Consider the following 27,706-nt stretch of genomic DNA (forward strand, 5'->3'; position numbering starts at 1 on the left):
TACTTAGGAAATCCCATCCTCACTTATGCTTCAAACACAATTTATGTGCTCTGACAGGAAAAAAAAAACCATTATCCCGAGCCCTGCTGCAAACTCGCAGCTATAGTAGCGCCTATTCAGCACACCTCTTGAATGCTTCCAGTGGCCCCAGGTCTTAACAGGCCCCGGTAGACTCTTGATCCTCCCAGGCAAACTGCTCTTCCTCCAGGGTTTCCCAAGTTGATAAGTGATATGTTCACGCACCCAGGCAAGTCGAAAAACTAGGGGGTGTCTTCGACATGCTCCCTCTTTCCAAACAACCAGAAAAAGGAGTCTTGCACATTCTTAAATATTGTATCATTCATATAGATCCACTTCTCTTCATCCCCATTTCCACTATTTTAGCTTAAATTACCAGGGTAATCTCTCATCTCTGGCTAGAGACACCTAATTGTTTCACAGACTCTATTCTTGCACAGGCTCCCTATACCCTCAACTTCCATGTAGGAGCCCAAAGCACATAACTTCTGTTGTGTCCTCCCTTTGCTTTAAACCCTCCAATAGCCTCTGACTGTTATTAAGGGGGAAAACAACATTCCTCGGGAACAAAGACACAACCCCTGCCAGATCTACCTTTGTCTTCCTCACCAGTCTCAATGGGTGGCACAGTTCCCCTCCCTTTGAATCCCCGACAAATTGGTCTTTTCTCATTTTCCCAAATGTTCCATTTTCTTTCCAGCTGCAGGAGCCTTCCTCGGGCAGTTCTCTGTAAGTTCAGCTGAAACGTTACTTACAACACAACTCCCTCAAGACCGTTTAAGTCTATCAGAGAGAGGAAGCCACTGCACCTCAGAGGGGCCCTGGTCCTCAGTCTCTATCCTTAATCCCCAGGAATCTCCTCGGTCTCTATGCAGATTTATCCACCTTTCACCCGGTGACCTGCTCTACATTTGAAGGGATATTAAAAACAAATACAAACAAACAAACAAAAAAGATTTCCCCAGCCCCCATGGACTTCCTTAGGGCAATAGATACTTCTTTTGCTTTGTAGTTTTTGCACTTTTATAACCATGTTTTTTAGGGGCTTCCTTTGAGAGATTCTTCTTGGAACAATAGGGCATACTGTGATGACTTGTTGTCTACTTGTGGTGAATAGTGAAAAACATATGTACGATTTTCGCTCTCAGTCTATTTCTAAAACATTTGGTCTTTTTCTTAAAAAGCAAATACATGTATGTACAGAATTTAAAAAATCAAATACAAAAAAGGTGCACAATGAAATGTAATTCTCACAGCTTGTGTCTCTCCCAAAGGTGAGCTATCAGTCATCAAGTTTCTTTGCACGCCTCCAAAAATACTTCACGTACCCTCATTACAAATGTGCACCCACTGATTTATAGAAATGAGGACCACTGTATCTCTCTTTGCATGTAACTTGGAGATCATAGCACACAGAGATCCTCTTTTTCTCTCTTCTCAACTCTTCACTTGAGGTGAAATGTCATCCCTTTGTGGTTTAAGATAATTTATTGAATCCATTCTCTCTACCCAGCTTGTTAATAGACATATATGTAATTTCCAGCCCTTCGTCATTACAAAACACATGCACTGATGTTCCATGAAATTGCTGTATCAAAGGGTATTTGCTGTTAATCTTCTTGAAAGATGATTCCAAATTGTCCTGCCAAAAAGTGGTACCCTTAATTACAGCCTGATGATTATAGCTAATAATAATATACCGCGCACTTTAATATTGCTGAGAGAGTCAGTTTCAACTGTTCTCACCACAAATGAGAAATGGTAACTATGTGACAGGGGGGAAATGATAACTAACAATTAGTGGTAATCATTTTGCATTTTATAAATGTACCAAATCAAATCTCTGTACACTTTAGGTACACAATGTTATATGTTAATTATATCTCAATAAAGCTGGAGGAAAGAGCAAAGAAAAAACATGGACCCATTTATATTGCCTTCAAGTAGAAGCTTGGTTTCTTTACCCCTGGACATCACCCAATATTATGTGACTCTTTCATTTTTTCCATTTTGACGGGTGAAAATTAGTATCTCAACTTCTGTTGGTGAGTTTGCCAGCTTTCCTTCTTTAATTACTAGGGAGGCTGAACATCTTTTCACATTTTATACCTTGTATTTTTCTTTATCTGTGAGATAGCTATTCATACGTCTCACGTGTTGAATGTTTTTTACTGAGGGTAAACCCTCAGTAAAAAAATCCTTATGAAAAAAACCCTTTTTTTTCATAAGGGTTTTTTAATATATAATAAAGAAATTATTCCTCTTATTCCTTTACCTTGTATACTGCAAAGTTGTTGTGTGTTTTTTTAGCAACTTGACCTTTGATTTTTTTACATCATTTGTTAAGGCAGAATATAAAATTTTATGAGAAAAAAATTGATCTATTGGAGTTCTACACCTCGTTGTAGTATGTATGTGTACATAGACATATACACCCATATGGTTGTATGCATATATGCAAATAAACATGCCTTTTCAAACAAATTTTATGGTGTTTTTTTTTACATTTAAATCTTTGATCTCTGTTATGAAAGAGGAAACTGTTGGTAAGCACTGAGTAATCAGAGCAATTGTCCGTTGCAGAAAGAATCTGAAGACCTTCACGGTAGTAATTAAGCAAGTGGATGTCATCCTCCCCAGCTCGAAGGTGTGATCTAGACTTTTTTATTCACTGAACCTGCTCTTGGCACTGAGAAGAGCACTTTACACAGCACACTGAACTCAGTAACACTATCCACTTATTCAATAATCAAAAGGAATACATTCTGAAAATAATCCATACCTTTAAAATTACATTAGTAGTTTGTGTACATTCTAAAAAGTAAAAAACAACATAAAAATATTTCTAAAAGCCATTAAAAGTTACTGGTAAGCCTCTCACCCAGAAATAACTTGATTAACATTTTGTGACATCTTATTTTTGCTCCTGCGTGACATACTGTATTATGAGAGGTAAAGAAAGCACAGTGGACAGTTTGTTTTTTTTTTCTGACATCGAGTATGTATTTGGGGAACTTATCCTCTCCTACACTCGTTCCAAGAGGGGTATTTTCAACTCAGACCAGGTCTGTGGAGGACTCCATTGCGCCCACCCCTCTTTCAGGGATGTGACCCAAGAGAAGCTAGTGGCAGCCCTCACTGGGAACACCTGGGAAAGGGCTGTTGTTCTGCTGGGACTTTACAGCCCAAAGGTGACATAAGGGAGGAGCTGCCAGTGGCTCTTTAATTAGTGGGCGAGTCCTCTGGCCAGAGAACAAAGCCAACAAAGTGTGGAAGAGATGGAGAGAGAGAGAGACCTGGGGACACTGCTTTAGTTTCTAGGCCATTTGTGCCTGAAGTAACTTCCTGTTCACATGGCTAAACCAGTTGGAGTGGCGTTTCTGTCACTTTCACCTGGAATTGCTTTGACAAACAGGAAGCACGTGATAGAATTTCCTGGTGTTATGGCAAGGGACCTAAGAAATCTGTGACTCTTGACTATCCTGTTTTCAGGGACTTACTGTGGGAGGAGAGGAAGGGGCTGGACATGCAAAGCAAAGAAGAGCAAAAGCAGAAAATAGTCTCAGCTGACTGAGTAACCAATAACCCCTGAGATTCTCCAGTGAAGGGTAGGCACAGCGCTGGACAACGCCCTGAACAGAATCTCCCTCGCCCCTAAGACTCTACACAGGGCGGGGAGCAAGAGTGGCTTTACAGTTGTGACTCCACGAAACACAGAGTTTATTCTTTGATTATTATTTATAAACCATTGTATTATTTCCTGTACAAACAACCGCAAACCTACTTCTGCCCCACCTTTTATATCGCCGTATTAGTTGCCAGACCAGTTGTTTTGATTACGTAGTGCCATGAGAAGGGACTGAGTTTTATATAATGAATATCAGAGAAGCTAATTAAGTGCATTTAGAAGTTAATATACGGAGCTTTAACAGCCAAACAGGCTTCAATTAGATGAGTAACTCTGCCTGATAGGAGCAGGCTTTTGAGTCAGATGGCTGGAATTTTACCATTTATAAGGTAGCAGTAAGAGCGTCAAATATTCAGACAGTTTTAAGAGGTGAGTGTACAGTCAACTGAGCTGAGAGTTGACTTCAGGAAGGAAAATTTTGCCTACGTTACCATACAAGTAGATTATAGTTATTCGGTTGTCACACACCAAAAACATAAATAAAGAAATATTATGCATCCTTTGCCTCCTTCATTCATTTATTCCTTCCGTCACCTATTCATTTGACAAACACTTGTGGACTGCCCACTGCCAGGCACTGTCCAGGCACTGGGGACACAGTAACAAACCAGACAAAAGCTTTCCCTTGGGGGACCACACCTCAGAAGCATCTCAGGTATATTGAACTGAACTGAAAATGCCCATGTATTCATCTGTGTAGCGCTGAGTGTTTGCTTGAAAAGGGACGAGAAGGACTGAGTCATTGCCCGGACAAACAGAACTGTAAATGTCAGACCCTGTGAAGACAATGGGCTTGCTTCTGCCTGAGTTTTCTGCACAATTGTCTCTGTTCTCCATTTTGCCTTGCTAGTAGAACTAAGAATTAGCTAAGGATGTTCACAGCACTTAATGTGGAGGAATTTAGAAATCTGTGGATGAAAAGAGCTGGTATAAAATTGTAGTGTCGCTAAAGATGAAATGTTCTGTAGTTTATAGTGTTTATAACAATATGTTAGGATCACACAGGGTGTCTTTCCCAGTGACTGATTCCATGCATTACTTCTGTACCTTCCCATGTTACCAGGTGTTGGGGGGCCATGATCAGTCCCTCAATATTGCAGGTAGGGAAACAGATATCCAGTGAGTGACTTGTTGGAATTACACTCACAACTAGGCTAATCAGAAGAAAGTCAGATTACTGGTTTACAAGGGAAACCAATTACACCTGCCACATTTTCCCAGCTCTCTGGCTCAGGTTTCCCATGATCCAAGGGTATGCACTTACACACATTCATTTACCGTATGTTTCAGACTATAAGACACACTCTCCCCAGATTTGGGAGGCAAAGAGAGGTGTTTCTTATAGTCCAAATGTAGTTTATTTGGCTTGCTGTGGGGGGCAGGGGGCCGGCACAGTGGTGGAGCAGGGTCACAGGAGGCAGGAGCCTGGTCGCTGCTACATTTTTCTCCCAAATTTTTGGGCCCAAATGTGTCTTATAGTTCAAAAAATACAGTAAACTCAGGTTTCAGCTGCTTCATCTGAAATAGGAGGCAATGAGTTAGATTCAGGTTCAGCTAACTTTCAGCAGATACCTGTTAGGGGCCAATCATGTGTAAGATGCTTTTGATGTTATCATAGTAAATTGAATTAAATATAAATTAAAACTTACAACAAATGAAGAGTCCTAGGCACCAAGAACTTAAGTAACTTGCCTAAGGAAACCCAGGTGGAGTCAATATATTAATCCAGATATTATGACTTCAAAAGTCAATGCTTTTATCTCTCTACTTATTACTTTTCTCTGTATTTTAGCATTTATAAAGTTACAGAAAACTATACATACATTTTGATTGGTTGACACGCAAACAAAACAATCCTATTATCCAAAATATATGTAATCTGAGTAAATTATTAATATATCTAAATTAAAAATTTAAAGATTGATTAAGTTTATATAGCAAATTGTTTGATTTAATGACGTTTGAGGCTTCAAAGTGATACGAGGGTGTTAAAAGTATATTATAGAAATCCAACAATATATTGGATCTAATAAGATATTCAATGTTTTATTAACATACTGATTGAGAGATTGATTCCAAGTGCTAATTACTTTGTTGACAAATGCATAATTTCAAATATATCTTCCATTCTGTTCAGATCAACAAATGGATTTTTTAAATATATTTTATTGATTATGCTATTACAGTTGTCCCATTTTCCCCCTTTATTCCCCTCTGCCCTACACACCCCCTCCCACACCTATTCTCTTCTTTAGTTCATGTCCATGGTTCATACATATTAGGTCTTTGGCTTCTCCATTTTCCATACTATTCTTAATCTCCTCCCCCTGTCTATTTTCTACCTACCATTTATGCTGCTGATTCTCTGTACCTTTTCCCCCTCTTGCCCCTTCCCCCTCCCCCACTTATAACCCTCCATGCAATCTCCATTTCTGTGATTCTGTTCCTGTTTTAGTTGTTTGCTTAGTTTGTTTTTGTTTTTGTTTTTGTTTTTTTAGGTTTGGTTGTTAATAGCTGTGAGTTTTTTGTCATTTCAGTGTTCATATTTTGTATCTTCTTTTTTTTAGATAAGTTCCTTTAACATTTCATATAATAAGGGCTAGGTGATGATGAACTCCTTTGACTTGACTTTATCTGGGAAGCACTTTATTCGCCCTTCTATTATAAATGATAGCTTTGCTGGATAGAATAATCTTGGATGTAGGTCCTTGCCTTTCATGACTTCCAATACTTCTTTCTAGCTCCTTCTTTGCCTGTAAGGTTTCTTTTGAGAAATCAGCTGTTAGCTTTATGAGAACTCCTTTGTAGGTAACTGTCTCCTTTTCTCTTGCTGCTTTTAAGATTCTCTCCTTATTTTTCATTTGGCCAATGTAATTATGATGTACCTTGGTGTGTTCCTCCTTGGGTCCAACTTCTTTGGGACTCTCTGATCTTCCTGGACTTCCTGAAAGTCTATTTTCTTTGCCAGATTGGGGAAGTTCTCCTTCATTATTTGTTCAAATGAGTTTTCAATTTCTTGCTCTTCCCCTTCTCCTTCCGGCACCCCAATAATTCATATTTTGGTACCTTTAAAGATGTCCTGGAAGTTCCTAAGCCTCTCCTCATTTTTTTGAATTCTTGTTTCTTCATTTTGTTCTGGTTAAATGTTTCTTTCTTCCTTCTTCTCCAAACTGTTGATTGAGTCTGGTTTCCTTCTTGTCACTGTTGGTTCCCTGTAGATTTTTCTTTATTTCACATAATGTGACCTTCATTGCTACCTGGGTCTTTTTTTATGCTGTTGAAGTACCCAGTGAGTTCCTGGAGCATCCTGATGACCAGTGTTTTGAACTGTGCCTCTGATAGGTTGGCTATCTCTTTGTCACTTAGTTGTATTTTTTCTGGAGCGTCGAACTGTTCTTTCATTTGGGCTTTTTTTTTTTTTTTTTTTGGTCTCAGAGCATCTGTTACATAGTAAGAGGCAGAGCCTTAGGTGTTCACCAGGGCAGGGCAATGCATGTGCCATGTCGTGATGTATGTGGGGGAGGGGTTTGAGAAGGAACAGTGGCACTTGCTGCACTCTCTGCCAGTTTACAGTCACTTCCCCACTTCCCACAAGCAAAGTGGATCCTTCTGGTGCTGATTCCCATGTGGGTGGGCTTATGTTCGTTCTAGGATCCTATGGGTCTCTCCATTGAACTCCCCCATGAGGCTGGGGGTTTCTCCTGCTGCCTCAACCCCCACAGGTGTTTTCAGTCAAAGGTTTGTGGCCTTATTTCCCTGTGCTGGAGCCCTGGGTTGTGCAATCTGTCCTGCTCCGCAGTTGCTCCTCCTGGTTTAGCTGCACACAGATGTGGGACCACTGCCGCTTTGCCTGGAGTCCTCTCTGCTCAGCTGCCCCTCCTACCGGTCTGGATGAATGTTTCTTCTTTAACTCCTTGGTTGTTGGACTTCCATACAGTTTGATTTTCTGCCAGTTCTGGTTGTTTTTTGTTTCTAAATTTGTTGTTGTCCTTATTCTGGTTGTGTGAGGAGGCACACTGTTTTCTACCTATGCCTCCATCTTGGCCGGAAGTCCCTCAACAAATGGATTTTGATGTTAACTGACTCTAAGGAAGAAAAGCTACTGTTTTTTTTAATTGGATAGAAAATTTATGATTGACATATATGCTACTATGCTTATCATTAAAAGTTATTAGTTGGTTGAGAGATTTTAACCATTATAGTAGGTACATAAAACTAAAACATAATAACACAGATAGCTGATATAACAAGATAGTTTCTATGCATTAATTATATTTGGGAAATAGACACTCAGGAAATACTGCTATTTGGGAAAGCTCTGGTATGGATTATATTTCTAAATTTCCCAAAAGTCTGTTGTTTCATCTGTCATGTAATTTTTTTCTGTATTATTTTAAAATATTTAATTCTGCCATAAACCAATAGAAAAAGGCAGGACAGATGACATTAAGCAGAGAAGCAAACAGCTTGTGAGACATGGTAGACACAGACTAAGAAAGAACACGTGTGTGGTGAACAGGTAAAAACGATGGAACAAAGGTGGAAATTACCTATTGGTAGAAAAGGATGAAAGGACACTGTCTGCACAAACATTTATAATTCACTAAGTCTGCGCCAGGCATCTGAGACACTCAGTTATTACGAGGCTGAACATCAGCGATCCACAGGTGATACGCAATCTGGCTCAGCGTTTCCTCTGTCCAAGAAGCATGAATAACACCCAAAGGCACTTCTCAGGCATTGTGGCTGTGGCCAGGCCTAATGGCCTCAGTGTCTCTCTAACAGAGCCTGCAAGCGGTTGGCCCCAGGGATCCTAAATCTGTTGGGTCAACTTGTTCAAAGTTCAACTCTCATCCTTATAACCACACCAGCCATGGGGAAGTTTGCCATATCTGAGTCAGAAGAGAGACAGACAGGTGGATTAACTCAGATCTGTCATATGGACATTGTGTGACCCAGTATTCAGGCGGTGTGGTCTCTCATCTCTTTGGCTCCTATTCTTTATGGGTTAACCTACCTCACCACTTTTTCATATTCTCATCATGTGTTTTCAATGGACATGAAAAGCTATGTGATTAGAGCACCTTAATTTAGACTGTGAGCCTTCCTGTTCTGAGCCTTATGTGCTGAAATGCTGGGTGGTGTACTGGGAGACAACAGTCACACCAACATAATTCCCCATGTGGCAGTGCCGGCCAATTTTTGCCTCATTTCTCTTCTTTATTTTACAACCGATGATAATTGCATTGCAGTGGGTAAAGAATATGCCATTTCAGAAGGATATTCGGTCATCTAAGAAAAGCATTTAACTGTCACAGGGCTACATTTCAGTAATCGTCTGGTTGTAGCGCACACACAAGAGAAGAATTCATGGTTCAGCAGGATAAAATCAGAGCTCTTGAAAGCCGGTTCCAATTCCAACTCTCATTTTGAAAGGTGAGATTTAGAGACATGTCAAAGGCCACTCTTCCTACTAACTCGCCGGCCAGGACAGGAGCTGAGCTGTCTGAAGGGGCCCGGAGGTCATTTGAGATACTGTGTCTGTTCCTGCCTGGGCCCTGGATGGCGACCAAGCACACATTCTAGCACCCACTATGTAATCACTAAAAATGTCAACTACAGCTCTCACAATGAACAGATTAATATTAAATGATGCAAAATAGACAGAGAATGTCTCTTTTTTAACAGGGTTTATGCAAGTGCCACCGAGACATTGCAAGTGCTAAAAATTGCTGTTTTTTGTCCTATTTCACCGCAAAGATAAAATTTGCTTCTAGAAAACTAAACTTTCGTCAATCTTTTTTTTTATGTTTCTAGAAGACTAAACTTAGTCAATCTTCTCAAGCTAGTTGATTTTAGCTGGCAGTTTATGCCCAGTTATTCAAAATATTTAATTCAAAAAAAGCTTTCACTCACCAGCCACTGTATATGAAGAACTATGCTGCTAGGCTGGATGTTAGGAACACAAGAATTAGTAAGATTTAAGTCACGTGAATCAACTTTGTTCCGTGTGCCGGGCACTGTTCTAGGCACTAGAAAACGGCAGGAACAGAGGCTTGGCACACAGGATCTTCACTGTCAATGAAAATAAGCCTGGAGGCTCCGTTGGGACAGGACAGGACCGATCTGAGGTCCTATCCACTCAGCTAGGACCGGACCTCAGTGATCCAAATGGCTTTTGCCTTCCCATCTCCTCTCACTATTTTGGAATTTTCCTTTTGAGCTTTTTGTTCTGTGGTCAAAAACACCTGTTTCAGCTTCCGGTCTCACATCCTCACAATGCCCTCTCAAAGCAAGATGAACGAGGATGGTAGAGAAATTTCTTACACGTCTCTCTTTGTCGCTCAAACAATATCTATCCTAAGCTGTCCCAGCAGACTTCCCCAGGGAGCAACACTGGTGGTGGAACTTCCTGTGCTGTTGAAACCATTCTGTAACCCGTGCTCTCCAACACAGCATCTGCCAGCCACGTAGAGTTGCGAGCCCCTGAATTTGTGGTTCACGTGTCTGCGGAACCGGATTTTTAGTTTCATTTAATTGGAATTGAAATACTCACATGTATCTAGGGTCTACCATATTGAGCAATGCAGCCTTTGATTCTTTTTGGCTGGAACTAGGTTATAGCCACCAGGAGCTGGGAGGGTGACTGGGCGATGATTAGCTTTTTCCGTCTCTAAGGGAGAAGTTTGGGAGTGGCCCTTAGGCAACATCCAGCAGTGTCTTCCATAAAAGGTAAATACTGTATTTTGCTGTGTATTATGTGTACTTTTTTTGCCCAAAATTTTTAGGGAAAAATAACGATGCTCATTATATGTGGGTTGTACTAATCTGGATCTATATAAATGTGTGTAATTCTTTTATTTATGCTCGTGAATTAAAAGTGTAACTCTAGAAAGCAATACTAATATCTGTATGCAAAACAATACCCTGGAATAAGCTCACTGGTTTTGTTTCTAAATATAAATAAATAAATCATTGCATTAAAAAATTTAAAAAAAAGATTTTTTTCCCTGAAAGTTTTGGCCGAAGATGTGGGTGTGCATTGTATACGGCAAAACATGGTAAGAGAGAGTGTCACAGAGCTGGTATTGTGGTGGGGAGGCCAGCAACATGTAAATGTAAATAAGTGTATTACAAAAGGTAGCTATCTTCAGGTCCCAACAAGCCACGTTATCTAAACTCAGTCTACATAATTGGTCTGGTTTCTAGAGTGAGGTAGGAGGGAATGGCTGAAGGTGGGCGGGAGTAATTAAAAAAGGGGGTCAGGAAAAGCCTCTAGGAGCTCACAGTCAACTAGAGAAGAAAGAAGACTGGCGTGTAAAAAATGTGAAAAACAAGGGTGGCATGCTTGTAGATGCACACACACCTCTCTATGACATATGTACTCACACACAAAATGAATACAGTGTCTATGTGAACAGGAAAATCAAAGCATCTTTGAGGGCTTCCCGGTATCTCCGACGGGCCTCCCGTGACATAGCAAGACAGGATCTGCAGCCTCGAAGTCTGGAATGTCGTCCACCTACGTCCCTGCGGCAGCGGTTGATGCGGCTGCCCTTTTACTGGGCCGTGCGCCCATGGACACGGAGAAAGTGCAACTTCTCAGACAGTTTCCACAGGGTGTTGGCCAGTGGAACTGTCACACGCACAGCACAAACTTTGAAAGGGCCTGGTTAGTCCTACAATTTCAAATGGCGTGATGTTCGGGACACTTGAGGGGAGGATCAGTAGATAGACTTGTCTTCCCAGAGGCTGTCAGGGCTGGGTAGCTTAATTAAAGTGAAGAGTTTGGTGTGACCTAGCGTAAGTGACAGTGAGTTTCAGACAGTATCATCCTCTGAGATCTCTGTATGTGTGGAAGGGACTGGTTGCCATGTCTTGGGAACTATGCTGTACAGAGTGATAGTAACTGTGGATTGTGCGCATGCTAGGATTACAGTGTTGAAAGATATACTTTCTAAAGCGTTTCTAGCTTTAATATAGGACTATTTTGTGATTTATAGTGATTTTAATTTAAAGATGGTATGAGTGATTTCTAGACAAGAGTGACTGAAGTTATCCATATAATAAAACTTTTCCTCTGTATTTTTCCTTGGAGTCATGGCAACATCAAGATATCTCTTTTTTTCTGGTAATTCTATGCTTTATATGACTTTCTCATCTATACTGAAGTAGAATGAGGCTAGGTGCCAAATTGATGTCAGTATTTCTGGTAAACAAAGTTGGAAAGAGACATGCATGTTTATTTCAACTATAGGCCGAAATAGACCCTATGGAAATATTCACAGATTCTAAGTTCACATGAGAATTTGTGGCTCTGTCAATAGTAGTAAAGCTCTTAAAATCTGCTGTATTGCCAAAGTAAGGAGTTTTTATCTTGATAAGGAAAACAGATCATGATGATAAAGATTCTGTTAGGGAACAGTAATTCTTTAAATAAATGCAAGAGGAACGTAATCCATTTCAGCCACTTAACATGGAAGCACCCCTCTGCCTTCTAAGGTTATGAAGAGATTTAAAGCTTCTTAATGGTTGTGACTGCCTCCCACTTTTTCTGTCTATCAGTTTTGAGATCCTCAGTGTCCAACATGGTAGCCACTAGGCACCCTGGGCTATTTAAATTAATGAGAATTAAACAAAATGGGAAATAATATTCTTACTCCACTCAAGCTTCATTTCGAGTGTTAGCCAGCTACCCATAGTTGTCGTATTGGACAGCACAGACATAGAATGATTTTATTGCAGGACATACTGCCAGTGAGGAAGGAACAGTATTAGGTTTACACAGTTGAATCTAAAAATGTTGGTCAAATGAAGTGCTATTTAAATTAATGCAATAGTGTATGTTAAGTGAAGGCCATTTACCCACTATTGAGAAAGTGTGGGTAATTCCAGTTATATAAATGGATTCCTGGGAATTGGTCCCTAAGATAAACTCTGTAGGGGCCTTAGGCAGTACTGGCCTTGAACCCTTAGACCCAGGCAAGAAAAACCATGCCCTGGGCTCTGCATTTTAGAGGGCAGCATCCTGTCTTTCCTTTCCAAGGGGTGGAAAGTCTCCGGGGCCAATTGGCGTATTTCCCAGGAGCCTGAGTCTCCTTCCTACTTCTAGACCTTGTCCGAGGTACCCAGGCCCCTTGAATTCACTGATGGAAAATTCCCAAGGTGACTTGCAAGCCCCGAGCAGGCCTCTTCCCAGAATTGTCCTCCCAAGCGGAGGTCCAAACAACTGCTCTGTGCACTCCTAGGTCCAAGGGGCAGCCAAGGGGTGTGGACAGAGGTTGGTTGAATGGGCTGCGTGTCCACGCATGCAGAAAGCCCCTCTTGTTCATGAATGGGGATCGCACAGGAAGTAAAGGCGTTGGAAATGTGTAGGCCAAGGGCCGGGTGTAGGGGTTGTCTCCTCCCACGTTTCCAGGTGGAACTTAACGATATCTGTGAGCTCTGTACACAGGCCTGGTCTTACAGGTTGTTAGCAACGTATTTTTCTTAAGGCAGGAGATTAGAATATATTTTACTTGTTAGCTTAATATACTCCTTGTAAATATTTAAACATAGGGTATGTGAGCCCTGGTCTTGCAAACCTTAAGGCAGGGACAGGCAGCCTTACAGAGGAGTATGCAATTGATTCGTCTGGCGTGTCTTGGCTACTTTGCTCACTATTGCTCTAACTAGTTATATATTGGATGTCACGGGGAAATTTCTTCCTCCAAAAGGCTGCTGGTCCAGGGAAGCCTCAATGCATCCTTTGCAGGGACCAAGGCCAGAGCTGCTGCAGGTCAGAAAGGTGTCAGAGTCCCCTTCCCTGGTGAGAAAACTGCTCCTAGCCGTGGTGTATCCTGCACAAATGAGACTACTTAGGTGTGGCATGAGAAAGCTTGAAATCCCTTCCTGGGGAGTGAGATGGGAAGGCGATTACTTTCAAGATAGTTGGTTTGGGACACTTCCCTCGCCTCTCCTTTCTCCCAGGAAATTCAGCCCTATCCTGCTCCCTCACTCAGGCCTGGTCCTGGCTCCTCCGGCAGAATTCCAGGCGACCCCCAGGGGTGCACAGGGCGGCTTTGTCTGGAAGGCGGCAACGAAGGAGGGGGTGTGTGTGAGGGCCACTCCAGCTGTAGTTTGGACTAGAACTTTCTGTCGTCCTTTCCACGAGCTACGGTAATCCAGCGTGGCTCCCACAACTCCCGTCCGGAGGCCGAGGAGGCAGAAGCCCAGGGCCGGGCCCCAGGGCAGGAGGGGAAGGCAAGTATGGGAGTTCGCACCTCCTTCCTGGAGCCGCAGGCAGCGGGTTAAGCGAGGAGGGGAGGAGACCAGGCGGAGGAGGCGGTGGCGGAGGAGGAGGTGGGTGGGGAGGGGCTGCCGCGGGCTGCAGCGACGTTGGAGGAAGCAGCGATACTGCCGGGCTCTAGAGCGGCGCTGGGACCCACGCTTCCGAGACCCTGCGGCTCCCCAGAGGCCAAGCGCGGCACCGGCGGACAAAGGACCATGCTGGCGCCGAGGAGGGCGCGTCCTCCGGCCGCCATGAGGCTCCGGGCACCGCCTGGCCCGCGCCGCCGCCTCCCCGCCAACCCGGGCGCCGGGCCGGCCCGCTAGGCCAGCGCGCCGCAGCTCGGCCCGCAGGCCCCGGCCCGCAGCATGGAGCTGCCCGGGCGCCGGTGGGGCCGCCCCACACCACCACCAGTGCTGCTACCTCTTGCGCTGCTGGCGCTGCTGGGAGGTGGCCGTGGTGCACTGGCACTGCCCCCAGGTTGCAAGCAGGACGGGCGGCCCCGAGCGGCAGGCAGGTCGGTGGGTGCCACCGAGGGCAAGGTGGTGTGCAGCAGTCTGGAACTCGAGCAGGTCCTGCCCCCGGACACGCTGCCCAACCGCACGGTCACCCTGTGAGTAGCCCTCGCTCCCCGGGCTCGCCCTCCCGGTGCGTTCTGGTCGCGCCATCGTTCGCTCCCGGCTCGAACTTTGGAGAGGGTCCTGCGGGCACCCACTCGCCTTTGTGTGAATGAAGCTTCAGGCAAGGGTGCTGCCGGGTGGAGGGTTTGGCTTGGGTGCATTTGGAGGAAGGCGAGTGAATCTGCCTCCAAGCTGCCTTCTGGCTCCGCTAGTTTGCAAAGTAAAAGTTTTCTGGTTCACCGGCAAGCCCCGCGCGGTCTGGGAGCAGCGCTTCTGTCGCGGCGCAGTGCCACGTGAGGATGGGAGTAAACATGCACAGTTGGCAGAATTACAGCTCATTCATCCAGCGCTGGGGCTTCTTACAAAACTGCACTTCATTCCAAGTGCCTGCCCGCTCTTAACTCTGTGTACGTTAGGTTGCACTCAGATGCTAGTTTGCAGCCTAACAAAACGATAAACAAAACAACACCGGACTCAGAACGCCCCTTTGTGTGATTCCCCCAGCCCCTAGATTATTGATTTGCCTTTTGCTATCTTCATTTTATTACAGTTCAAGAACACCATTTAAAACTGAGTTGTTAGGAAGGGCTGGAAACACATTTGAGATGAAGCCTAGCACTTGCCAGCTCCGTTTTCGTGTGTGAGAGCTCAGATTTAAAAGCCGAGAACTTTGGAATTGAACACTGTGGGAACACTGTGGGTTTGTTAGCCTTCCAGTTCGAGGGATTGGTTTTCGGATTGAGTTGCCACCTGGAAGGAAAAAGTTTTCAGTCTCGTAACTGAGTGTGTGTTGAGGTCCGGTTTTGCAAGGGTGGTTCTGGGCATTCCAGCTGGATAGCTGGCCCCAGTGGCTCTTGATTTTATTTTCTGAACTGTGAATTCGTTTGGAAAAGCTTGAAAGGGTTCCTAATGGATCTTTTATTGAAATGAAATATGAGTCCCTTGGATCCCCTTCCCCCTGAGTTGTTTCAGTTGATTTTCTTAAAACAAAACACACATACAAACAAACAAAAAACACCAAGGCTGCCACTATAAAAACATAGAGGCCAGGGTAGCAATATGATCCACGAAAAATGGAAATTATGGTTTTTAATTTAACCGAAATTAAGCAGGATATTGGGTATGATACGTGTAAATCTCATTGCTCCCACCTTTGCTCTTCTTTCCGTTTGTTTGAATTAGGAAAGATTTCACACTAGAAAATGTTGTGTGTGTGTGTGTTTCTGTTTATGGAGGCGTAAAATGGGTAAAATCAGTTTTGTTTTCTTTGACTCCTTTACCAACCAACACTTGACCATTTGGTAGTGGCAGCAGCTGTATTTATTTATTTATTTCTTAGCCAGATCCTTTGAAGTGGAAATTTGGGGCATGGACCTTAATTTCAATCTTGAGCCAACTGGAGAAAACCCTTGTGTTGGAGATGCCCCACCCCCCACCCCTTACTACTTTGTAGAAATTAGCCATCCATCGGCCTTTTGGGTTCTGGGTCAGTGACGCTTAAGTTGATTCAAGTTTAGGTCAAGTTTTTCTGAAACATCAGGAGTTCCAGCTGAATCGATCAGCTGTTTGTAAATTGTTGATTTTGCTTTGTAGAAAGAAAAAAATAACATAGAAAATCACGTTTCCGCGTATTATTCAGTTATTTCACTGAATTTCTCATGCGCTCATTAAAAGTAAGTGCCTTTAAAATGTCATTTGTACCAATTTTTCTGCACCTTCAAGTTCTTTAGATGAAATGGAAATTGATAAAATGTATTTGCTTAGTGGCAGGAACGTATAATTTATTTAAGGATCAAGTTGAGCTGATGTTCTGGATGACGTTGGCCCAAGGTGTCTCAGAGCCCGAAGAGGGTCTTCTGGGCCAGCCCCTTCGTTCTCACAGGGGAATGAATCTGGGGTCCCTGTGGGTAACTGACTTGCCCAAGTTGTCACAGTGGAGGAACAGAGGGAGGTTCGTGTCCCAGATTCTTGTCCCACAGCTCCAGTGCTCCCCATTGTCCTCCCCGCTGCCCTCCTTTTTCTTCTGAGCTCAACACAGTTTTTGTCGAGTGGCCCCACAGGTAACTGGCAGCAAGCATGCTGAGGTCTGGACGAGGTGTTCGTGTCTCAGAGCTGTGGCAAATTCCCACGAACCGGTAACTGAAAATGCTGTTCTTCTCTCCGGGTTCCGGAGGCCTGAAGTCCGATAACGAGGTGTCAGCAGGGCCACGATCCTTCCCAAAACCCTAGGGTACCCTTGCCTCTGCCAGCTTCTGGCCTTCCTTGCATGGTAGCAAATCAACTGCCTCTGTCTTCCCATGGCCTTCTTCCCTCTTTTTGTCTGAAACGCTCTCCTTTCTCCTATAAGGACTACCAGTCACTGAATTTCGGGTCCACCCTAAGTCCCAGATGATCCCATCTCATGACTCGTAACTTAATTACATCTGCAATGTTTCTTTCCAAATCAGGTCACTTTAAAAAATACCAGAAGTTAGGACTTGGCCATACTTTTTGGTATACACTATTCAAGTCAGTGCTGCATATAAATATAAACGTGGTCTTTCTTCACCAGGAACTTGGGGAGATGTTTGGGGAGAAAGATTGATGGAGAAGTCTCAGAATGTGGTAAATGCTCTAATATTGAGGTACACATGTAGCAAAAGGAACCCAGAGCAAGGCACCCCAGACTTCTTTGGGGCAGAGTCGGTGGGACAGAGAATCAGAGGATCCTGATCCAATTTAAGAAGGTTGAGAAAGGTAATTGTGAAGGACATGGCGAGGGGAGGAGGTGAGGGGGTGGAAGGTGGGGACCCCAGCCTGCCCGCCTGATTGGAGGAGGGCATTGGAGCTTGCAGGGATATCCAGTGGGTGTTGCTACAGTGTCAATGGCAAGTGACTGCTGCCCAGAATGGCGAGACGGCGACTGTAGGGAGCAGCTGGAGAAGCGCTCTAGCTTGAGTTTTAATCTCTTAGGTGTGGCCAACTGGGGGTTGAGAGGATGGCAAGAATAGGATAGGATTGGATTTGTTATTATTATTTTTAATAATGAAGGAAGGCTAATTCCACATAGTGGGTGAATTGGATGTAACCGTAGCCTGAAGCGCAGGCTGTTCAGCTGTCTCCACCAACAGCACTCCTTTCCAAAGCCCCGTTTACGGAGAGGAGGTCTAGCAGAAATTCTTGGCATGACCACACTTGTCTCCGCATCTCCTGCAGCCTTTTGGGTTACAGGATTAAATTGCATTGATTATTTTTGCACACACATTGAGCAAAAACTTAACCACATTGAATGTTTGTTAGGAATATAGTAAACAATTTAAATGTTCATATTTTATGTGAAATGCTGCTCAGTATCTTAAGTTTTAAAATCGGCGAGGACTTAAGTGATAGAAAATTTTACAGCTTTAGCCCTTGTTTTTCCAAATGTGGGTGTTTTTGTCACGATGCTACATGGTGGTTCTAGACAAAGGTTTTGTTGTTGTTGTTGTTTTTAATGATTTGTCAAATAACTCAGGGACAAAGTCCAGATTTTTCTAAGACTGTTTAACAGACTAAAACCACTTGCATGAGTTTTGGTTTTTACTTTATAAAATGTTATGTTTGTTTGCTGTCGACCCTGATAACTGGACATCCCTGGTGTATCTGGCTCCGTGCGAGGCACACCAAAAGGAATGCTTGCCTTGTTCAGAAGCAACCGAGTTGGGGGGGGGTGGATTCCCCCCAAAGAAGAAAGCATTTAGGGAACAGTTACAGAATGCCTGTCATGAAGTAGCAAATCCTGTACTGCGGCTGACTGTTTTAAATGCTTTGGGAGGCCTGATGGGGGGAGAGACCAGTGGCGTTCTGAAGGCCCTGGAAGAGTGTTTGTTTTCCTGAAGGGAGGACTGGAGCTGGGCCCGAGGGCAGGAGCTCTGGGATTGGGTTGGGGAGAAGGTGGTCCTGGGTTACAGTGAGGGCTGATGATGGACTGGCCCCACCGAAGTGGGCAGATGGTTTTCAGAGCCAGTGGTCATACGTGGTATTTAAAACCTGCCTCTGGGTAGGATCCCTTAGGGGCAAGTGTGTGGCAGGGAGGAGGAGGTGACCCCAGCAGAAGCACACTGGGGGCAGGGTGGGGCCCTGAAAAGGAAGCGCTGGTGAGGTGGGGAGCCACCTGAGTATATCTGGTCATAAAAGCCAAGAGAAGTTCAAGTTTGAAGACAGAAATGGGCGCCCCACTTAAGAGATGCTGAGAGATCAAGAACAGCTAGACCAAGGAGCTGACCACCAGGGTTAACAGCCTGGAGCCCTGGTGGCTGCCATGTGCAGTATCCATGGACCAGAGGCCGGAGGAGGCAGGTTGGGGTGGCTTGAAGGGAGAATGGGATGAGGATGGTGGTCCTAGTGCCCAGGTGAGGGTGAAGTTTGGTGTGATGGAAGAAACAGGTTTCTTCGGAAAAAGTGAGTGTTGGAGCACATGAATTCTGAATACAGTGGGCAGTACTACAAGAGAGGAAGAAGTCGGGGATGGGAGGTGAGGTGGGCTGAGAGCTGGAGCACTTGGAGGGTTGGGCTTTTGGGGGCAGCAGGGACATTTCATCCCCAGTGATAGGAGGGAAGGCAGCGAGCAGGAGCCAAAAGATAGGCAGGCAGGCAGGCAGGCAGGCAGGGGGGAGGGCGGGAGGGCAAGGGGAGCACAGGTGTGGGGAGGAGGGAGTTCCTGTGCCATTGCCGTTATTTTCTCAGAGACACAGGCTGGGGAGGCAGGACGGGAGCTGGTAGTCGGTAGGTAGGAGAGCAGTGAAGTGGTCCTCTTGGAAAGTGGGAAAATGAGCAGAGCGTGCTGGGGTGGCAGAAATGTCACCAGGGTGGTGGCATGTCTGCTTTTGGACTTGAGATCAGATTCGAAGGGAGGTAGTTCCCTCCAGCTACATTCAGCCTAGAGGGGCGAACAGTTGGAATCAGCCAGGCTGCACCTTTGCCAGGTGAATGAAATAGAGGGAGAGAGGGGCAAGGTGATTTTCATGAATAGCCCAGCAAGGTGCTATGGCCTGAATTCCTTCTCATGGTCAAGGGTAAGGTTTCTATATGTGAATTCAAAGTGTTAAGGTCTTACATGCCTCTGTAGCCTTATTTCCCTTATTTCTAACAGTCAGCACAAAATATTATTTCCTTTCTGCACATCAGTTGAGGTACTATTTTATTGTGGTGCTGAGTGCTAGCGGTTTGGGGGGGCTTCTCTCACTGAAGGATCAGGCTTATCCACAAATTAACCAGTTATGCCTCATTGTCCCTGAACAATCCTTCACGTCTTCTGTACCTTGTCTACATTGGCCACTCTTGTCTCGAGGCCCTGCTCCAGAAAGCCTTGGTCCTTCACCATCCAACCCAACTGCTGTGAATTCTTCTGTCTCTCTTCTGGAATTTTGATTCTTTGCTTCTCTGAACCCAGGCAGGGCTTATCATCTGTGCCCTTGTGTTCCTTATATGATGCTGATGTTACACCCGTAATACCCATCCCCTGGGAGGGAAGGACTGTGAGGCCTGTCTTATTAGCAGGTGCCTGCAGTACGTGTGGGAATGAACTTGATCTTGATTGAAATGAGTAGTGCTAATAAAGATACGGCTGTGGGGGGCGAGGGGGAGAGCAGGACAGGCAGAGGGCTGGGAGAGGGATACGGATTCCAGTTTCTACCCCGTTATGGCAAATGAGAACTTTATTTATTGAGTTTAGGTCAGCATTTCATAGCTGTGGGATCCCCAATTCTAAAATGGGTATATTAACTCTATTCACAGTTACATGTCACCCACATAATCTTATATGTGTGGTGAGCACATCCAGGAGACAGTATGCTAGTCAGTCACTCAGAAACGGTGCGGAATTTGGGGCACACTTAGGCATTTGGTCGATGAATGCAAGTGGTAAGCTTTTCCAATATAATGAGAAAGTTTTGCATGACTCCTTCTCGGAATCCTGTTGCTTCTTGCCTGCTTACAGCCCTCCAGCATCGGGAATGTCTCGGAGAAGTTGGCGGGTTTGGCAGTGGCCCAGGAATTGAAACGCCAGAGACGAATGGACACAGGAATGGACACAGGAACGTTTGGGAAGTGTTGCCCCAATCTGGTTACAGCTTCTGTTTCCAGGAGCCTGTAAAGATGGTTAAAAATAAAACAAACAAACAAAAAACCCCCCACAAAAAACAGAAGTAAAAACTCTTCACAGTACCCATATTTTGCCCTGTATAATGTGCACCTGTGTTTTTGGTCCAACCTTTCAGGGGAAAAAAACTTTTGTTTTAATTGTTTAATTCAATTATTTTAATTCAATTATTTATATTTAGGTACTTGCCTTTTGTATTATAAAGGAACTTAAGCATTTATTTTTGAATGTATTATGGTACAAGAAATTTTGTGTAACAAATAATTACAAAACACAAGAACAGATCCACAGTATTTGAGGCACTACCCACGTATAACACGCACCCTTATTTTTCACTCAAAGATTTGGGCAAAAAAAGTGCATCATACATAGTAAAATACCGTAACTCAGAAAATGACACAGTGAGGTTTTCTGTAAGAGTATTCAGTGACCCTTGCCCCCACTCAGCTGCTTCTGTGAAGGCACCTGTTTTCTTTGTTGGCTTATTTCTGTGGAGGAATCTTAAAAGGCCAGGGAACATTACTAGTTTATTAATGTGTGAACATGTTTCTTAAACACATAAACATTAGGACACAGAGTTCTCTGCATTTTGGTACCTTATTCACTTGTTTTTTGCGAAGATTAGGAAACAGTAGGTGCAGACAGGCTCAGTGAGTTTTTGTTGCCCGACTCCATTTATTTTGAAACTTAACGTCATTGTAGTGGTTTATGTATCGTTTAGCTTGTATTTACATTCCAGTGCAGGCAATTTTTGTCTGAAGAGGGAGTGGTAATAAAGCAGACAATATATCTCCCAAGCTTGCGACTGCTTCTGTAATGGAATGTTTTAGAGATTTTGCATGTCTGGTAAGGGACTCTCTGGCCTGTTGGCGTGGGGTGGGACAGAGACGTAGCAGGCACCTCACAGGAGACACATGTCCATCTGCCTCGGCCACGTTCAGCACCACGATGGACCCCTTGCACAGAGGGAGCTCTTCCCCCAGGGAAGCGTTGCTTGTGCTCCGAGCCTTCCTGTCCAGGGAACAGGTGGGAGGTGTAGGGGAGATTGGTGTGAGAAGAGTCCAGAACAACCCCCTCCCTCACCCAACACCCTGGTCTGCTCCTCCTCTGTCGGCAGCCCCAAGCCCAGGCTGTAATCTGCCCTCCTCACGTGGCAGGGGCTGTCCAAAGACCAGAACTCACTTTTGGCATTTACTCTTCTCCAGGGGCGTGCTTCATAATTCATCCGCTAGATTTTTAAACTGCTTGTATTTGCATTCATCCTGCAAATCATTGCGACGGCCTGCTCCGCCCGCTGTAGACTCAGGTGCGCTCCTGTGACTTGTCGTCTCTGGGCGTGACTTTTCGTGGCGAAGGGTAGTTATTAAACCAGTTTAATCCTAGCCTTGTGTGTAGTATCGCTTTCGGGAACTCGGCCTCTTGCCTTCTGGCTATACAATATCTGTCAGGCGTCTCTCAGGTTAGACTTGACCATCCAGCCCTTTTTTTTCCTTTAAGATTTCATTTATTTATTTTCAAGAGAGGGGAAGGGAGGGAGAAAGGGAGAGAAACAGGATCCGTTGCCTTGCGCACACCCCCACCTGGGGACCTGGCCCACATCCCCAGCTTGCGCCCTGACTGAGAATTTTAACAGGCAGCCTTTTGGTTTGCAGACCAGCACTCAATCCACTGAGCCACACCAGCCAGGGCCACCTGGCTCTTTTTGATGAGATTTAACTTGTATCTTCCTCCTTTGTCCCCTGCTAAGACAGCAAGAGATAGGCGAGTAACTGGTGGGTATTTAGAAATTCTTAAAGGCACTGAATTTCTAAAGGAAAATTCGCAGAGAGGGGTTAGGAACCTTGCTGAAGGGACTGATGGACCTTTTTATTCAGTGACCATCATTGCTTCCCTCTCCCATCCATGGGCCAGGCACAGAGCTGGCTGGGCAAAAAAGGTGAAGGGATTAAGCAGCAAACAAACAAAAAACCCCTCATAGACACAGAAAACAGTGTAGTGATTACCTGTAACCTGTAACCTGGTTGGTGAATTTGCGGTTGAGGCTTTCAGTCTAGTGTTAGGAGTTCATATGTCTGGACACCGCCCCCCGCCCCCAGCCTCGCCCCAGACTTTGTGCTCTAATTTCATTGTTTAAGGATGGGACCTGGAAGTTGGTGTTTTTTCAGAGCTCTGCAGGTGATTCGGATGTCCCCTGGGTTCAGAAGCTGTTGTTTAGCAGGCCAGCAACCTGAAGGGTTAACCAGCATCATCAAGGGTCATCGGATGCAACAAAAGAAGGTAGAAGAGCCCTGGCTGATGGAGCTCAGTGGATTGAGCACAGGCCTGCAAACCAGAGGATCGTGGTTCGATTCCCAGTCAGGGCACATGCCTGGGTTGCAGGCCAGTTCCCAGCAGGGGATGCTCGAGAGGCAACCACACACTGATATTTCTCTTCCTCTGTCCTTCCCTTCCCCTCTAAAGATAAATAAATAAAGTCTTAAAAAAGAAGGTAGAAGAAACAGTAGAGGAACAAATTGGGGGCAGCCTCCTCACCTGGGAGGGAGGGACAGACAGGTCCGAGTGGAACAAAGAAGAATCAAAGTCAAGAGACATTTTTAGGACAGAGCTGAGAGCTTTAGCACTGGGCCTTATGGAGGAGACGAGAAAAACGGCTCTTTGTGAAGTGGGAGTGACGCGCTGGAGCTGGATTTCGCATCAGCTCGCGGGGTTAAATGTGCTGCGGTGCTGAATGAATTAACCAAACGGCCTGACAGCAGCCCGCATTCATCCCACCCAGCATTGGAGGGCCTGATCCCTGGGGAGCCGGCTGCAAACCATGTAGACTTCAGCCTTTGTGTGGCTTCTATCTTTTGTTTTAGATTTAAAATGGAGACACATTACCTGGTAAAAATGCACTATTAATCTAAGATCATGAAATAGTACAGCGAGACAACGAGAGGCCCAATGTTCCAAGGATCTACTTTTCCTGGGAAAATTTTTTTTTAGCTTTTCCGAGTCTGATAAATAAAAAGAGCATGTTTTAATTTGCATTGTGACTATAAGAGATTAATATATTTTGATGTATTTACAAAAGGGTCATTTGTATTTGGCAACCTTCTCTGTAAACTGTATTTCTAAAAGCACCCCCCACCCCCTGAACTTGACACTCTTGAGATTTTTGGAGACAACTCATCCTCTTTTTTATTTTATTTATTTATTTATTTATTTATTTAATATAATTTTTATTTAATTCTTGTTCAAGTACAGCTTTCTGTCTTATATTCCCAGCCCTGCCCCACCAGTGCTCCCCACCTCCCTCCCCTTTCCACCCCCCACCCTTAGTTATTGTCCATGTGTCCTCTATACTTGTTCATGTGAGTCCATTCCCTTTTCCCCTATGATTCTCTCCCCTCTCCCCTCTGGACCCCGTCAGCCTGTTCCGTATTTGAGTGTCATTGGTCGTATTTTGCTTGCTTGTTTGGTTTGTTTAGATTCCTGTTAATGGTGACAACTCATCCTCTTAAAGAGTGTTTTTTCGTTGTTTCCTTGCTGCTTTGGTAAGAACTAAGAAGGCGGCACTGTGGGTGTCCTGGTCATACTCTTGACTTTCAGATTGACAGCACGCTGGGCAGACCACACAGGAGGTTCCCTCCGTCGGGTACATGACCTGCGTGCCAGGCTGCCAGCCTGCATCAGCGGGTGTTTGAGGCATTTGCTGGTTGTTTTTAGCTCATTATCAATTCAGATGATTTACATTCTTAGTTCTTAATTTAAATAAAACTAAAAGCAGACCTCTTTTGTTATCTTCTTCCCATATTTTTGCCTTCTCAAGTTTGAATGCTGTAGTATTTGTGAATAGTAGTGTGTATTTGAAATCTGTAGTTCCTGAGTGGGGGGTGGCAGGTCTTCAGAATTTAATTGTATAATCCATACAAACAATACTGAAGTGTCCATCACCTGCACAACCTTTGTTATTACATCATTTGAGCACACTGGTCGCTCTACTTTGTAAGTGCTGCTCCCACCTGCTCAAGAATTGTTCTTGCAGGCCGAAGTAGCTCCCTACAGAGGCTGGGGAGGAGAGACTCTCTGGGGTAATCTAAGCTTCCCAGTGCCCCCTCCGCCCTCCTCCCCCCCACCATAGGGTGTATTGAACAGAAGGTGACTATGAATTCAATTCACTCCTTTTGTGAAGACATTTCTGAAATGGAAAACGAGCTTCCAGGCATGGGACGCGGCTTCATCCAGACTGTCAGTTCTCTGAGGTCAGAGCCTTTATTTTGCACCCACCTGCGACCCTAGCACCCAGAATTGTGACGGGCATTCAACAGGCGCTGCTGCGGGGGCCCCACCTTGGGGCCAGGTGGCAAACAGGTTGTAAATTGCGCTGGATGACAGTTGGGTCCAGACCCGCCTTAGATTCACTAGAAAGTCCCTTTGAGTAGACTGAGAGGTGTAACTGCAATACAGGGTTTTTTAATGCAATTGTTAAACTTTTCTTTCTTTAAGCCTGTGTGAATCTTAGTCTAATTAAATTGACTCACTTCCCATCAAGATAAGACTTAAAAGCATTCTTTGTATTTACGGTGCAGTTTTCCTCCCGACTCTTTTCTCATGAAAGAGGCAAGGAGAAACTGACTGGTGGAGGGTTCCTCTCCAGGACCCCGCTTGTGACAGCTGTGCTTCCTATTAGATTAATCTCCTTTTTAACCTGCCTTTTGTTTGTTTGCTCTAAGCAAGATCCAGCGTTTCAGATTCTCCCTGTTTGGCTGAGACTCCAGTGGTAGGCTGACTCTCCGTTCCTCGAGACCCTTCCTACCTGGTGTCTGCTGGCATTGCAGCAGCTGTCCCTCTGTTTGAAGTTACGTATTTGCAGCGCTCACGCACTCACCAGATTGTGAACTCCTGATGGTGATAGTTCGTCTCTGTGTCCTCAGCGTATAGCACATAAGCACTCAGGAAGTCTTTGTTTAAAGAAGTCCCATTTCCCCCACGCTTTACCCCGCACCCCACTCCGCTTCAAGTAAGATTAGGAGAAGAATTTTGCGTTATTTTTCACAGAGGATGCCTCTATCTGTCCTGGATAAGCCTGAGTCTCTTCAAAGCAGAAGACTCAACCTACAAGGTCAAGGCCTAAACTCCCACTCTTCATTAGATAGTGAAAAGTGTCTCTTTCTTACCCAGATACATTTATTTTTTTTTCCTGTTTTCTTGATCCAGTTTTCTTCTACTTTTTGAAAAAGTATCTCGTATCTTTCCTGCATTTTAAACTTTCCCCCTGGTTTGTGATGTTTCTCCTTGGCCTACATGGTTTTACCCTGTTTTCCCCTGTCAAAAAACATCTCCCTGAAATACTCCCTTGTAGTACCTTATTGGAGTGGTTACTCTCCAGGCTCCATAATTAAACTTCTTGAAAAGGAGCTCGAGTCCATGTTTATTTCCTTACCTGTTAGTTTTGATGTGGTGCTGTCCACTCTTGGCCTGGAATCAAACATCTCATCCACCACGGCCTGTGTCCTCTCCTGGTCCTTGTGCTGGTGGTCACCACATCTGCAGTCACATGCACTTAATTACTGCATTTCGGCCGTTTCTGTAGTTTGGGCTCAGAAGCTCTTACAAGGAAAGGGCTGGCTTGACTGCGTGGCTTTCTTGCCAGGACAGACCTGGGCCATGCGGCCCCGCCCTTGGAGGGGAGGTTCTGCAGAATGGGTGTCGTCCAGGTGCCCTGACTGTCTTCTGAAGGAGCCCTGGTTCACTGTTCTACTAGGACCTGGTTTTTCAGGGTTCTTTGCTGGAAGTATTTGTGTCCTTCTCTCAGGGATAAATCAGAAGAGTTGTCCATCAGCTTAGCTAGAAGTGAGCCACCACAGTCGGGGACTATCCATGACTGTGAAAACTTTGTCAGACTTTCTCTCCTTTTTCTTTTCTTTTAAGATTTTATTTATTTAGTTTTTAGAGAGGGGAAAGGAGAGAGAAGGAGAGGGAGAGAAATATCAATGTGTGGTTGCCTCTTACACATCTCCCACCGGGGACCTGGCTTGCAACCCAGGCATGTGCCCTGACTGGGAATCGAACCAGCAACCACTGAGCCACACTAGCCAGGGTTCTCTCCTTTTTCTTTTAATGACTATTTGCAGTTTTATTTTTAATGTATTTTTTCTTCTTTATTTTCCAATTGCAGTTGACATTCAGTACTATTTTATATTGGTATCGGGTGTACAGCATAGTAGTTACTTATTAATGTGTACAAAATGATCTCCCCAGTAAGTCTGGTTCCCACCTGGCGCTGCACGTAGTTATCACAGTAGAATCGACTTTCTTCCCTGGGCTGCACTTTGCATCCCCGTGACTGTTTTGTAGATACCAAATTGTACTTTTCAATCCCTCTACCTTTTCATCAGTCCCCTAACCCCTGTCCCTGCAGGCGACTATGAGTTTGTTCTCTGTGTCTTGAGTCTGTTTCTGTTTTGCTTGTTTGCTTACTTTGTTCTTTAGATTCCACTTTTGTGTTCTCAGGTCTTTGTGTTAGGGTGTCCATCTTTTCCCATTTTAGAGATTATAAAACCTTTTAAATTTCAGGTGTGCTGTGACTGTGTGTCACTGCATGCAGCAAAGACAGGAGGGGTTATGGAAACCTTCTGCACTGTCTTACTGTGTCCCAAGGGGGAGCGGATGGTGGCCAGTTTTAAAAGTAAAGGGGAATATAAGGGGCCCTGGGCATTCGTTTGGGGCTGACAGTCTTCCTTTGTCCTGGAAAAGCATTTCTGGGAGGTGAGCATAGCATGCTTCACTCAGGGTCTCTCTGGTTCTTTTTAAATTTCTTTGATGTACAGCTAGTTTATGAAAGTATGTAACCCTATACGTGTATTTTATTCCAAGTTTACTTTCCAGTCATGCATTTATTTTTCTATTGGGATGCTGCAGGATAGTAAAGAAAATCTAAAGGTCCTAGTCGTCTTCTCATGGTTTTCTTTTAAGAGAATATTTCAGAAAAGACTTCTTAGCTTTCTGATGAG

The 27,706-nt window shown here is 44.5% G+C and overlaps 1 protein-coding gene across 1 annotated transcript in view; it reads left to right on the forward strand.

The window, feature by feature from the left end:
* Positions 1-14,058: 14,058 nt before the first annotated feature.
* ADGRA3 (adhesion G protein-coupled receptor A3) overlaps positions 14,059-27,706 on the forward strand; it is a 105,733-nt gene continuing 92,085 nt past the window's right edge. Inside the window, exon 1 of the mRNA XM_037045004.1 lies at positions 14,059-14,586. Coding sequence (XP_036900899.1) covers positions 14,342-14,586 — 245 coding nt within the window. The 5' untranslated portion in view covers positions 14,059-14,341. The remainder of the gene's footprint in view (positions 14,587-27,706) is intronic.

Source organism: Sturnira hondurensis, unplaced genomic scaffold (assembly GCF_014824575.4).
Source record: "Sturnira hondurensis isolate 20B ecotype Veracruz unplaced genomic scaffold, ASM1482457v3 Scaffold0000780, whole genome shotgun sequence".
In the NCBI taxonomy this organism is placed as follows: domain Eukaryota; kingdom Metazoa; phylum Chordata; class Mammalia; order Chiroptera; family Phyllostomidae; genus Sturnira; species Sturnira hondurensis.